This window comes from Patella vulgata, chromosome 7 (assembly GCF_932274485.2).
Source record: "Patella vulgata chromosome 7, xgPatVulg1.2, whole genome shotgun sequence".
Classification (NCBI taxonomy): domain Eukaryota; kingdom Metazoa; phylum Mollusca; class Gastropoda; family Patellidae; genus Patella; species Patella vulgata.
Window position 1 is genome coordinate 23,603,217 of NC_065885.2, and position 15,447 is coordinate 23,618,663.

Genomic DNA, 15,447 nt, shown 5'->3' on the forward strand with positions numbered 1-15,447 from the left:
GAATTGATATCAAGGGAAGCCATTACAAGTCTTAATCCATATTACTCAATCTAGCCACTATTATTACGGACGTTCGTTCTCCATGATTGCAGTGCTAATAATATATTGTCTATTTTCCAAGGAATTAAAGACAATCTGATAAAGCGTAACATTTCAAAACGAAGGATACAGTTGTCACAGCTTTTACCCGGGTATGGAGATAAACTATTATGGGTTTTATGAATTATAATTCGTCTATCAGCTGATGATTTCTAACAAACAATGTAGTACTATGGTCTTTGCGACCACATTGTATCTTTAACTATTTATTGGGTTCACATTCACACATTGTATAGAAATCATATCTAATGCACTCAAATAATGAGTGACGGATTTACACATAAAAAGAGTACTAATTTGGTAAACATAGCTGGTTCCATGGGAATCAGAATATCATGTTTAACACGTGATTGGAAATTTTCTAATTGCATCATACAGTGTAACCATCCAATCAAATTGATTATTTGCAGAATATTAAGTCATGACGCAAGAAAATCTGTTAAAACGCCCAATCCAGCCATTTAAGATTCAGATAATAAAATAAAACCAAGTACGAACAATCCAAACCATTAGACAAAATTCGAAGTCCTAAAAAAACGGTATAGGCAAAATAGTGTAATAAGGCAAAATAGTGTAATCAGCATGTGGACTGTTCACCGTGTACAAAATACACGACAAACAGTGGTAACAGGTGTCCGGAAGAGTAAGCTTACCCTGCCTGGCGCCACACCCGCCATAGCTGCATCCAAACTATTAGGCGAAATCTCGGTAAAATAGCGTGATTGGCCAATGAACTATCGGTATGCAAAATGCACGTGATGAACAGTGTTAACGATGTAGTAGACAGACATTATCAGGGAGATAGTATACGCGTCAATTAAATATATCTAGAATAATAGCCGAGAGAGACATGTTATATTTACCAATCAAGTCAATATGACGGCCATGGGTTCCGGGGAGATTACCATCTGAGTTACTAGGTCATATGATGTAGCAAAGCTAGTCTGGGTGGAATGGGATTGAGAGAATGACTTTATTGTAATTTATGTAATCATTGCTTGACATAAAATGTAAAAAACGAACTGATGCAGTGTGATTCCTGATAAGACAAACGTCTTAACTACCGAGAAGACAAACGGCGGAGATAGTAAGAAGCAAATACACAATGTGAAAAGGAAGTCAAAGAAGACAATTAGACGATCACAAGGCCATTAAGATATGTAGTAAGAATAGAGAGCATGTGTCATACGTAGGATGTGGCGACTGGATTTGCTCGGCCCGCTTTCCACGTCTGCCAAACAACCCATGGTACTACAACAGTTTAGACATATTGGCATTTTTTTTTCTTATATATTAAGAGTGTATCGGATAACAAAGCGACACAAAGCACACGTGTGGACGGCACACGTTTCGTTGTATTAAAATGTTTGCTTTCAGAATGAAAACTTGTTTTGTTCATCTGCTGTCATTTCTGAAAACCTCCGAATGGACGGATTCAGATGTTTGGTTAAATTAATATAACGTTATCTAATTACGGGATAAAGAAATATACAAAAAGGTTTTTTTATTGCTGTTAGATTAGTCATGGGTATATTCATAAACAAACAAGATAACAAATGATAATTTTATTTTACAATCATATATTAAAATATTAAAAAATCGATATTGATGTATATATATAACATGGATATGATATTGATACGAGACAACATAATATAATGGATATTTACATTTTTTGATTTAGGACATTGCTTATTAATCTCCTTTGGACGTGCACGATGATAGTTACATAAAATTGGACATAAGTTTCATTACTTCAAGAACAATAAATTTCTCAAGTCAACTAATAACAATGCCTAGAACTGATATCTATATTTGATCAAAATTTAACATTTTATCGTGGACCCTATTATAAATTTCAGTCAAATGAAAATTTCAGTCAAATTGGTCCACTCTGAACCGAGAATTTAGCGATTGAATTTTCGGCCTAGCCTCGATCATCATTACTAAAGTCGGTACGATAAAAACATAGTCTCGATTATCCATTTCATGATTTAATCATGAATGGAAGTTGAGCAACAAATCCGATCCTAATCCAGTAAATTTCGCAGGCTAGCGATGACATCGAGAATTGATTATGGTCTGGATAAGTCAATTAATATCTAATTAATAATTTAGATAACATTTCAGCCCTAAAGAAAGACCTGCACTAGACAGATTTAGCTCTTGCATAATGTATGTTTAAATGTTTATTCATTTTTATTAAATATGGCAAAATTTAACAACTCGTGAAATGGGTGTAAAGAATTACAAAATAAAAAATGTTGAAATAGGTTATTTTTTGGGATAAACTGTGTAAATGAGCTGCATGCCATTCTTAGCATGTTTACTAAAGTGGCAGTGTAATATCCAGTCACCGGGGTTCACAGCTAACATCTCCACTGTGTCTGACGTCGAAGGGAACACCTCAACCACATCCGATCTATGGGCTCTGTCTGAACGACGAGTGAACACTTGTCCATGGATATGGACAGGGTGATAATCCTCGGCTGAACCGAGAGCCAGGACGTACCAAGCTACTTTATCTCCCTGATTCATTTCAATTCCATTCAGATTACCCATAAGTCGCCCATTTATTGAGTTCATGTGATTGCTGTGTTGAAACATGGCGGTACCAAAAAGTGCGGGATCTCTGCCCTGAACTATTGTTTTCACTACAGTTTTTACACCAGCACTAGCTTGTGGAGTTTTAATATTATTTGTTAAGTCTCTTGCAACTCGATTTTGGAAATCTGTTTTGTTATACAGACCACCAGATGGGTTCGGGTTTGGAAAAGGTTCAGGTGTACTGACATTATTACTTGAATTTGAATTTGGATTATGGAAACCACGTCTTTTAGAATCAACATTTCTTGTCTGGACATCATCTTTTATACTTCTCTTTTGCAAAACATTTTCATGGTCATTGATAGAATCCAACAGTTTATCTTTGTTGATATTATTTATCTTTGAGCCATGGTTGAAAGTATGGTGGTCTGAATTATCATCCGGTTCATTCACAGTATGTCTAACTTGCATGTCTGATTCACTATTATGGTTGATTCTACTTTCTCTTCCCCTGTTATTTTCTTGTTTAGATGATACATTGTTAGTCTCATTTAATTTTGTCCACGGAGGCACCATATTACCATTGGTATGAGTTGGCATTTTAGGAATATCCAATTTCATATTTGCCACCATAGGTGCATATAATTGAATATTATCATTTAAGTAATGACTTCTGTTTTCATCCACAACCATGAACATTACTGCAAACTCGCGATCCACGTCCATACGTCGGCCTGTCGAATCTAAAATTCCCGACCGGCACACCACTAAGGGACCAAACAATCCCGAATAAGTATCAGCCACCGAATCCACTGAAGAATAATACATTCGCCCAATACAATTGGGATCATTACGTCCTGGTCCTGCTCTAGCTGGTACTTCCCAGTGATAAGTAAATGTCCGCCCTGGAGCCACAGATCGCCCGCTTGGCGTTTCTCGACTTCCATCCGCGTATTTAGCTCCTTCATTTGCCTTGCTGTATTTAAGTCCCTGTGCATGGATTGAATATGGCATTGATGCCAAATTCTTGAAAACAACTTCTATATTTTCGCCCACTTCAGCTTTGATGAAGGGTCCCATGATTTCAAGATGCTCTTCATCCAGTCCACGAATGACAGGGGTTGTAAAAGTTTCATCAGTAAACTCTCTATATATGACTTTTTTATATTTACTACCTATATACATATCACTGCTAACAACAAACACACCACCGGGCCTGAAATTACAAATAGTTCTACTGTTAATAAATGCTCCACCTGGCCTGAAATAGCAGATAGATTTACTGTTAAAGATGCGTTATGTAAGAGATAAATATGCGTTTTGCAGGTCTTTTTTCTAGCTTCAAATGTTACAAAAGTTATTATTTAAATATTTATTCACATGCCAAGTCCATAATCTACACTCTAGAAGCATCGGGTGCCTTAGATATTGAATGGATTAGACCAACCGCGCCACATAATCGGTTAACGTTAAAATGGACGTCACTCAAGAAAAAAAGAGACTTCATTTATTATTACAGCAACGGTACTTGACAACCGACTATTTTTCATGATCTAATTTTTAACTATTATAGCAAGAACGGCCACCTCCTTATCTGAATCTTACATATAATTCCTCTTTAATAAATGATCATATAACTGATTTTATTTCTGACTGCCGTTTGTAAATCATTTTAGATCACTAAAACGCGAAAACCTCAAACCGCTTGTATACAAAACCCGAATCGGTGTATTCCTGTGACGCATATTCAAGTCAATTGGCGATTTATTCACTGATTAACCTTGTTTGGTTCTCGCAATCATCAGTTACCGGGTTCTGTTTGACGAAAGCTTCCGCCCAAATTCTACATAGATGTGCGAACAAGGAAACCTTTCATTGGCGTCATACTTACTGATTAATATCTGTCAATGGCTCTCCATCCGCTAAACTTCGTTTTAAAGGAGCATAATCCCACTCAACCTCCATAGCTGCGATAAAATACTTCCGACTAGGACCTCGTCTAAACATCCTTTCTTCATTACCACATTCTTTTACTGTGTACAATGCGACCATACCACCTTCAAAATGTGAATTCGTTCTACACACTATACTCCAAGTTCCTATAACAGAAATTAGTTTATAACACTCGTACAGTATACGGAATTATACACACCATTTCACAGTTTAAAAGTTAGCATCGACGATCCCGGTGACATTGTTGGACAATTTTTAATTTTGGCCGACTAAATCCATATGTAGCCTACTCAAATTGATTATTTAATATTTAGAAAATAAAACCAAAATATCATGGTAGATAATCTCCCTGTTTGAATTCAATCGGATTAATATGAGGTCTGTCAAAAGATTTTTCTCTATACTTCCAGGTGGCACCCATCTTCAATAGTCCGGTGGGTGCAGAACACTAGAACGTTAAATCCCATTTAATTTCATTTATAGATGACGCTGACTTGATTATACGATCTGCAGAGGATACCGAATCTTACGAAATTCATCACATCTGTGTAAATACTGAATGGAATTGAACCATAATTTGGTTCATATTTCTATTTCTTTACAATTTCTACGAGTTTGCAAGTGATTGATAATCCATCAAATGACAATGACGATCAGGGGCTTTAACTGGTATATTTTGTAAACAGAAGTTCGTCAGCTCTCTATGCCTGTATAAATACAGATATTTATTAACGCGGAAAAATAAATGGTTTAAATTTAAACATTACCAATAGTGTCAGGACTAGAAGTCATCGTTGCAGTAAAACCCGGAAGTAAACCTTTAGCATCAATATTATTTCCAAATTCATCCCACGTTTGTCCGTGGATATATAGTCCATGCATGTCAGTTGTTCCACCAAACACCATTAAATGCCAAATGACATTATCAGACAAACAGAAATCGATGCCTTTCAAATTGCCATAAACCAGTCCATTGATAGCTGTGAAAGAACACATTGATTTGAGGTGAGGTTACCTTTATTTCGGAGAACAGAAAGCAAAACAGTAGAATCCACAGTGAAGCAAAATATTTATAAAGGGCATTGAAACAAAAATCCCTTAATAGTGTTTGAAGAGACAATTAACGTATGAAAACTCAACACTATAAAGTATACACAACAAATAAAACAACCGTGGATAGTTCGGTGGAGGGGGCTAGGGATCTAAATGAAAAGTCTAACGAATTCTATAGAATCTATACTCTATTAATAAGGCAATCGTATGCTAATCGTTAAAGGTTTGTACATTATACTTACAGTGTATAGCATTGGATTCTTTAAAATCGGCATCTTGTTTATCAACAAGTTCAGGTGACATAGTATATCTTCTGATGTTCTCGTCCAAATACCAAGATTCGTTCTCATCGAATGTAATCAATGCCAGATAGATATGTTTATTGGAGGAAAACCATGACTGTCTATGCAGAGGAGAAAGCTGAAATTAACAAAGATATAGATTATTTTTTTTTCTATCCGCCCCTAAATTTATATTCTTTCAATTTCTGTTGATGTGAAAATCAAAAAAAATTTCTGAAGTAAATAAGACTAGAGCCTTCAAATAAAATATCGATATACTAGGCTACAAATCTTAAACGTTTACACCCAGTTTCTGGTGACACAATTAAAACCCCCATACCCCCATACTTTCAACATATAAATATATGTTCTTTAAATGGCATTTAGTAACTGGATAGAGTAACAACAAAACACATACTTATGGAAAACAGCTACTAGTGTATTTAAGGCGACGTTTCGTAGAGTATTCTCTCAACGTTATCAAGCTAATACAGTAAAACAGGTATGAGGCAAATATATATAGACAAAATACAACAACACAACCGAAACCATACATAGCCATGTGTTGTTGTATTTTGTCTATATATATTTGCCTCATACCTGTTTTACTGTATTAGCTTGATAACGTTGAGAGATTACTCTACGAAACGTCGCCTTAAATACACTAGTAGCTGTTTTCCATATAAATATATGTGGGAAATTTATCTTATCTGTAATACACAAACACGCAGATCAATTGATTTCAAATCACTCCATAGCCTTTGATAAAAAGGTTTTTTTACCACATTTTGTTGTAATTGTCCACGTCGACAGATGACTACAGGCCCAACAAGACCAGAGTTCATATCTTTAACAGGGTTGACTCCAGATTGATATGTATGTGTAACACAAGGGGCATCATCAGCTGTAGGTCCAGTATATACATCAGGTACACTAAAGTAATATGCCATCGTCTGATTAGGTTGAGTGACACGTCCTGTCGTTTGCCCAGCTATAAACAAGTCATATAATAGTGTAAATAAAACTTGTTATGTCTACAATTCATATAGTAGGATAAATAATATTTATTTCTTATTATGTCTTCAATTCATATAGTAGGGCAAATAATACTTGTTATGTCTACAAGTTTCTAATAGTTATTTAAAACAACATTGATTTAAACAAAAACTTTTCTATGAACAGACTGACAATTCTGAACAGTAAAATCCCGGGTTCATCAGAAGAAGGCAGGTATATTTAACTCTCCACTCTTCATCCATTAAGATATTTTGCTGCGGTATCGATGAAGAGACTATGCATGACAATGCGAATCGCGTCGCCTGCGAAAAGTTTGACAGGTTTCGTTTTATATGTTATTTTAATATAGTAATAAAATGTCTCTTACTTTGTTTATCTTTATAGAGGAGACCTTCCTGACTCTTGGCAAATGTAAACCCATAAGGAAGGAAAGAAAATGGTACATCCCCATTGTTCCTTAAAACAACTGTAACGTCATCACCAACTTCTGCTAATATTGGTGGACCGAGTAATCCGAGATGGCGATATCGTGTTTCTACTCGTTCAGAAAAACTTTCATCAGTATACTGGAAGAACTGCACTTTCACATATTCGCCACCAATTCGCTGTGGTCCACGCTCAAAGAATGGTTTAGATTTCCTGAAGAACAACGGTTTGATAATATGTTATTGATAGTCGCGCAAAGAATTATTTAATTGTCTGTTAGAAGTTTGGCCCAAAGAACCATTTTATTTATTTTTTTTTTTAAAAAAAGCTCATTTCAATAGAATTTTGCCTTAAATTTATAAGTGTATGTGAATAAACTGTGTTCCATTGCTCGCTCCTGGTAACATGGTTGTTTGGTAATAAACATATGATAAAAAAATACTTACGTGTTATTTAGTAGTCCACCACCGTTAAACTTATCAAAACCAGAGGGGCCATAATTCCACAAAACTCTCTCTATACTAATATAGTATACTCGAGCCCGGTAATTCTGAAAACTATTGAACAATCCTGGACCAAAATGAGCTGATCTTGATATCCTTGGCGCCCGCGAAGATGCTGTCCAATCAGTAGTAGTCAAATCGGGACTTGTGCCAGTACTTATTGTTGTCCAAGCAAAATTTTCTGGTGCACTGGTGGTCCCGATGTTCTGGGAGTTATTGTTTTTTCCATCCACTAATTTAAAAGTATTATTAGAATTGGAGGAATGTGTAATGTTTAGTTTTGAGGGAATTTGCTGCCATGCATTTCCACGACCATTTCTTGTGTTGCTGTTTTGTTCATCCACTAATTTAAAAGTATTATTAGGATTAGGGGAATGGGTAATGCTCAGTTTTGAAGGCACTTGCTGCCATGCGTTTCCATGAACATTTCTTGTGTAGATTGAAATACCAGGTCTCTTCCACGCGTTCCTGAAATGAGGTGGTCTTCTTGGTCCTCTACGACTTGGTCTTTGGGTGACATGGGGAATCTTGGTACTCGGTGTGATAGAAATGGGCGTGGTAGGAACAGTAGTAATTCGTTGGACGGGGGTTACTTTAGCTGGTATGATGTCAGAGGGCACGGGTGGGTTTGGTGGACGCGTATCTGAAGGTATTGGTCTTTGGGGACGCGGCCTTTGACCCGGTACTTTACTTACAGTTGGAGGTGGTCGCTGTGGAGTTCGCTGTGGGGGTCGCCTTGACCTGGTGTTCCAGGACCCTGGATTTCTTGTACGTTTTGGGAAAAGTGAACCCCACGAAGAAGGGATTTGTGCCAATCCTCCCCTTGACCTTTGTGGATAATAGTTGTTAGAAGACCAGCGTGGATACCAACCGTTTTGAACACCGGAAGAACTATATGGGTAATTCCCTGAAATATAACTACTTAAAAAATCCCAGAGTAAAGAGCCTTTGTCAGGTGTCTGCCTATTTTGAACGCCCCAAGGACCCTGAGAAATCCCTGGGTATAAACTATTCTTAGAATTCCATGTACTAGGATTGAAATTGGTTGGTAAACTCCACATGTGTGTTGGCGATTGTCTGGTATTTTGGGAGTTCCACATACTTCCCGGAAACCAACCACGTGACTGTTGTTTCGATCCTATTGGTAGATTTAAAGCTGGTGTTGCTTGTCGCTTTTGACGAGTGAGTGGAAGAGGAGGCTTAACTGTGTAGAAGGCTTGCATCCCACCTGAAACATTCATATTACACATAAACACAGAAATACCTTATTTATAACAAATAAAATAATGTAAATCTCACTGTAGCCTGCGCAATGGGCTGAACATTCATATTGATGAAAAATAAAATTAAATAATGCAAAGCACGCTGTATCCCACGTAATGGACTGAACATAGCTTATTTTCTTTATTTTAAAACCACTGTTACAAGCCATCCTAGTACTTCATAATATAGACCCTACTCTTCGAATATACATTGTTTCTTTTTTTAAAAAATGGGGGTTTGTCTTAGAAACTACAAGCCAAGCAAAATGGTAGGTCATACCTGCAAAGTTTTCAGATATACGGCTGTACAGAAGAAAGTTGCCGACATAAGCTGGAATCATTTCTGCAGACAGAAACGTTGATGGTAAAAATGGTATTGTGTCTAATCTAAAATATAATGGATAACTGTTTTGTCACTATGGAAATAAAATAAATGACTATCAACTATCATGTATTTCATATTATCGTTACAAAGCTGTGATGATACAAACTATCATTCAGTTCGTAAACATCGTCATAAAGCTAATATAATATGTGATGATACAAACTATCATTCAGTTCGTAAAGATCGTCACAAAGCTAATGCTTTATATGTGATGATACAAACTATCATTCAGTTCGTAAAGATCGTCACAAAGCTAATGCTTTATATGTGATGAGAGAAACTATCATTTAGTTCGTAAACATCGTCACAAAGCTAATATTATATGTGATGAACAAGGTATCATTCAGTTCGGAAACATTATCACACAGATAATGTTATATCATACACCTCACAGTGATGTTATATGTGATGATACCACCTATCATTTACTTCATACTTATCGCCTGACAGCCATTTTTACATGTGGTGATACCACTAATTTTCTGAACCCTTTTTTAAAAGTGATGAGGTTAGTCAGTTGCTATCTTTCTATTCATCTATTATACTTGTCTAGATTAATTGATACCAGTCAGATTTATTTAGTGCAAAGCTGTTTTCAAAGTAATATGTAAAGATCAGCGTATATCTACATGACACATTTTTGATAATCTTTTTACTTACCTATGATTACGATGTGTGACAGTATTACCACTAAAACTAACTGATTGTATCCCACTGTTTAAAGACATGATATACCAAATTACCCTTTGACCCACTGTGACCTCCAGGTCAGGCAAATTCCCATACACAAAACCGTTTATATTCCACATTTCATTGCTTTTGACGAAATTAGGATCGGCTATTTTTTGAAGACACAGATCAGGATCTCCACATCTCTCGGCATTAGCCTTTATCATCCAGCTATTATTCTCATCTGTCTTATCCATGTATATAACATATTCGGTTGATATATCTCTTCGGGAACCATTGTCTAAGAGTGTTCCTGGAATTATTGCCATTTTTTAAGATTAATTACAATGATCAGGATTTGGAAAAGCCTTTCCTTATATATAACATACCTATAATCACGTTATAAGAAGTTTCTTTCGTCGGATGTGGAATTTAACGAACCCATTAAATAGATTTAAGAGATGTGTTATTGGTAAGGGCGTTATGTTTTAAGTCTTCTGTTTGAATTTTCGTCACGTTAATTTTATAATATCTGACCCTGTATAGTTTCTGGATAAAAACATATTAACCACTATAGTCAAAAAAAACATGAATAAATCTTAAATTAGTCACAATTAAAGAAAATTAATCACTGAATGAACATTTGTAACCCCATAGTTTAAATCTATGTCCAGAGTTGGGGTAGGCCCTCGTAAACTTTGGACTCCTTTAGACGACAAAAGCCCATGAACTGCAGCCCCTTAAACCCATGCCCCGGACAGCGGTGTTTCCGCCGACCCTTCGTCGATATCTAACTGTTATTTGACTAATAGACAACTGTCCCCATTACTAACTGAATAACACATAAGAAAATCCAATTCAGTACTTTATTAAATCAGAGAGGTTTAGCTATTTTAAATTACTACCTGCTTGACATGTCAATAACATGCCAACTAATCCACTATCGATATCTTTATCAGCATGAACATGGGAATGGTAGCCCCAGGGAATACAAGGAGGGTCCTCCACAGAGGGACCAAATTCTGGCGTCACTTTCCACACATATTTGTAAGTTTCTCCTGGATAAACTCCGTCATCTCGTTTATTCGCTCCTGATGTGCCATCTAAGTATATAGCTCCTGCAAATACATAGAAACTTATATCATTGGGAGGAAATGTTAGAATAGGTTTAGTAGCGTTTAATAACAAAAGAAGATCGAATATAACTGCTGTTTGTGATATATTTGCTGTTTCAGAACATTATAGTTTAGTTGGTGTGAATCAAAAACCAATGTTTGACAAACGTTAAATTCTACCTTGTTTCAAAATTTCTTTAAATAACTAAGATGCTAAGCTGAATTGGTAATATTTTTATTATTTAGGAACAAACCTTCATTTGCTTTTGTATACAATACACCATGAGGATGTATACTAAACGGCCGTCCACTGGTATAGGCAAGATTTCTAAAATGAACATGGAATTCGTCGCCAACTTCAGCTCTCATTAACGGACCCAACATTCCCATCCATCCTGGTCTAGTTATTGGTAACGAGAAGTTACCATCAGTAAATTCTCGATAAATAACTTTTGTGTACAAACCACCTATACGATCCATACCACCTTTTATATAAACGTCAGAATTGGTGCTGAAAAATCAATAATTAACGGTTAACAGCTTAATACACAGTTGTCACTAAATACATGTGTCTTGTATATCCAACTGATGTATGTAATGTTTATATGTATGAATAAATGAATGATTGAATGAATGAATGAATGAATGAATGAATGTCCTACTTTTCTGCACCAACTGGGTTAACAAAGACCATGGTCCGATAAATCCCTCTCTAGTCATTGATGTACTGAAAGCGAAAACTTTTGTTCGGAATGTCTACATCAACTTGCTAAGCTATCTGACTATGATAGCTTTTTGAAATCAAAGAAAAACAAATAGGAAATGGTACAAAACAAGGAATACTAACGTGTCATCAAAGATCAAGTTGGCACCAGATGGTGCATAGTTCCAATCTTGGTCCACCGCTGCTATGTAATAGTTCCTGATTTTACCCTTAATTCCATTCAGGGATAAGACCACCAACAGAAGGCTGTAAAAATGTGGCATAATCCTATTGTTGACCTGTTTTTACCATTGGTTGTTTAACTAACAAATACAAAATAAAAACAAAGCTTGTTAACTATATCACGAACTTCTTAAATAAGCGACCAGTGGTATAATTGAGTTCTAAAAGAAAAGGCATACATTCATTAGCTACTGAATGGAATGGTATTTTCCTGTGTAGGAAATATTCTTTGAAATATTATAAACTGCCCAGTTAAAAGACCCCCTCTCCGCCACCAAGGTCTTAAATGGGAACTGGGTAATGAGTGATTAACAAAGCAGAGCATACCCCGCCTCATACACAACGCCTATCACTAATTGTATCGCCATCTGATATTTTAGGAAAGTAACCTAACTGACTAATCCACATAACCCAGTGTTTATGATAATTATGTGATCCCAGTCTTGTCAATAACCTCACCTTAGCCTTTTTTAAAAATAAATTAGGTGTAACATAAGTCACTCTCTAATTTAATACCGCAACATACTGAGCCTTAGTCATATTTATGTTTTAAGCTTTAATATGTACACATTGATTTTGAAGATTTTAGAAAAACAGTTTTAAATTTATATAATATACCATTAAAGAAAAATGATTTACCTAAGTGTTGGAAAACGCTATTCCAATAGTTTTGATCATCTTAAAACGTTTCCGCCTCATTAAAGGATCCGTTAATGGCAAACATAAAGCAACGTTAATTTAAGTTATAAGTTTCCAAATAGTAGTTTTCTCCTTAGCAAATATTCCACACAATAATTTAGATAAGTCAGAATAAAAATTGATACATATATTTTCGTAAAAATCACAATAAAAATTGATACATTGATTTTCGTAAAAATGACAATAAAAAGAATCAGACTACTAATAATATTTATTGAAAACAAAATCAAAGAAGTTTTACCTTTTTACTTTGAAGACCACAAAAGATGAACTAGGCCGCAACAACTTTCAACATCAAATGAAAGAATGAAAGAGTCTGATTACAATGTACTAAAATACTTATTAGTAACCACTTATGATAAAAATTTACAAACAACAAAGGGAAGAAGAAAGTTTTTACGATGGGGTAAAAAAAATTAAATGATTTATAATCTAAATATTTTACAAGGATTAGAGTTCACGCTGTGTTCTTATTATACTGACAACAAGACTAACCATACGTGCTATTAATAAACAAAATGGTGGTTCTTAATCCCATTTAATAAGTACGATATGAAATAAAAAATTGCATCATTTTTCTTTCGAGCTTAAAATTACATTTTGAGAAGATAATTCTAGAAAATTCCCTATCTTACGATTTAAGATATATTTAAATCCGATTGGCCACAAGGATGTCAACATATAATTCAACTTTAATACTTCGTATAATTCCTCAAAAATTATTTAATTGGTATGAAAAATTGTTTTTGTTAAATAAATTCCTTTCCGTGTTTTAAACATAATTACTGGATTGATTAACAAAATCTTCAGATAACACACTTTGTAGAGCAGTATTTCCGCTCATTTTTTTTATTATTATAGAAGATTATAATAATACACTGGGTTCTACTCTTCACATCACCCTAAACCCAATGCTATCAATGGTAAACCCAATTTGCATCTCTCTGGGCGTGATATAGGAATCCGTTGCAAACTGTATCATTGTGAAAGTTGAATCTTTAATAGGAATAGCAGTCCATAAAATGGTTCAATTCCGTTCAGAACTGAAAATCCATCGATATATGCTCACCACCATCTAATTGACTGGCCTGTATTTAATCCTATTGAATCCAAGTTGGGGTGGGGGGGGTGGGGGTATCTAGCGTTAATATTTTGATTTTGTTTTTCTAAATTAAATGTTAAATATTCAGTCTGGGCACATATAAGCGTGGATAAAGCTATATGAGAAATTTGCTATTTTCCCCAAAATGCTTATGACGCATCGTTACTTTATTAAAAGATTTGTGACGTTCGTCTTGTATCTTGTATTACAGCTTTGAAAAACCAAATTCAAATGGTTTAACTTATTTTGGTATAAGTATTTGCGGGTGTAATAACAAGCCAGGGTATCAATATTCTTTGTAGAACACTTGATACAACTTCCCATTTGAAGAATGCACATAACTCTCACTCTATTTTTGCACCAAGATTTGCCATCTTCACGTTGTCAGGTGTGAATGGTACTATGTACCATGTAAAGATGACTGCGAATGAAATAGTTCTTATACGCAACAGATTCATGTTTGCAACTACATTGGTTGAGGGTATACTGACATCTTGTCCAAATCTTACGTTGTTGGTTAATGTTCTGGAATGCCGTTACAGAGTGACCAGCGCTGAAAACTATCAAACACTAGTTACAACACCCATATGTGATCCCTCCTCATTAATCATTTGAAAATGTCCCACCGTGCCGTATTTCCTCAGATATATCCATTTGGCTGACTGTTAAAATAGACTGCATTCGTTTACGGGGGAACGCAATCTAATTAAAATACAGATCTATATTTTTATTCTTTCGATGGCCTCCACTACATAAAGATCTGACCGGTTGTAGCGGCTTTTGACCCTATGACCTCACACATTTTATTCACCAATCTACGTCGATGTTTCTAGTGGGGTGCCCACAGTTCCGTGCAGCGACGCCAAGAACTTGCCGCAACAGAACGTTTCATTGGCTAATCACCCCCCCGCCATATAAAGCAGAACTTGGGTTCTATAACAACTCTTCCAGATCATAGTGTAGTGCAGTAAAGACAAGTAAAACGAAACTTTGAACTTTTTTAAAACAAACAAACGAAAGAGAATTTGTGTTTTAATCAGATTGCGGGGAACGGCATGGTGTTTGGCCGTTGCTTGCCCTAGTTTCGAAATTAGTCGCGTTAAACCTTATACCAGACCGTTCCCCGGCTGATTTACCAGCTTGGATTATCACGACTATTTTATACGAAATCTTATCGACGACTATACAGAAATCCTAATTCCGGAGGTTGAGAGGTAGGCTAACCAGCGAACCTGAAAAACTAAATACCGACATTCTATTCTTCCCTACGGCTTGGTCTTGGACTATACAAATCTTCGAAGGATAATAAACACCATTTCATTTCATGTCTACTAATCCAAAATATACCGATCCAAACTGTACATTTGCTAGAGACTGGTAGTTACAGTTC

The 15,447-nt window shown here is 35.7% G+C and overlaps 1 protein-coding gene across 2 annotated transcripts; it reads right to left on the minus strand.

Moving 5' to 3' along the window:
• Positions 1-1,578: 1,578 nt before the first annotated feature.
• On the minus strand, positions 1,579-13,248 carry LOC126826688 (hephaestin-like protein). Of its 2 annotated transcripts, none has more exons than XM_050555689.1 (13): positions 13,197-13,248; positions 12,158-12,336; positions 11,565-11,821; positions 11,101-11,313; positions 10,187-10,508; positions 9,422-9,528; positions 7,823-9,107; positions 7,318-7,589; positions 6,716-6,924; positions 5,895-6,072; positions 5,367-5,579; positions 4,538-4,745; positions 1,579-3,862 (listed from the first exon to the last, which is right to left on the minus strand). In XM_050555689.1, exons 2-13 carry the CDS (start codon positions 12,295-12,297, stop codon positions 2,374-2,376), a joined length of 4,893 nt encoding a protein of 1,630 aa, XP_050411646.1. In that variant the 5' UTR covers positions 12,298-12,336; positions 13,197-13,248; the 3' UTR covers positions 1,579-2,373. The 2 variants fall into 2 exon arrangements, with proteins under 2 accessions (XP_050411646.1, XP_055958130.1); XM_056102155.1 differs by lacking the exon at positions 13,197-13,248 and adding an exon at positions 12,584-12,694.
• Positions 13,249-15,447: the final 2,199 nt, after the last annotated feature.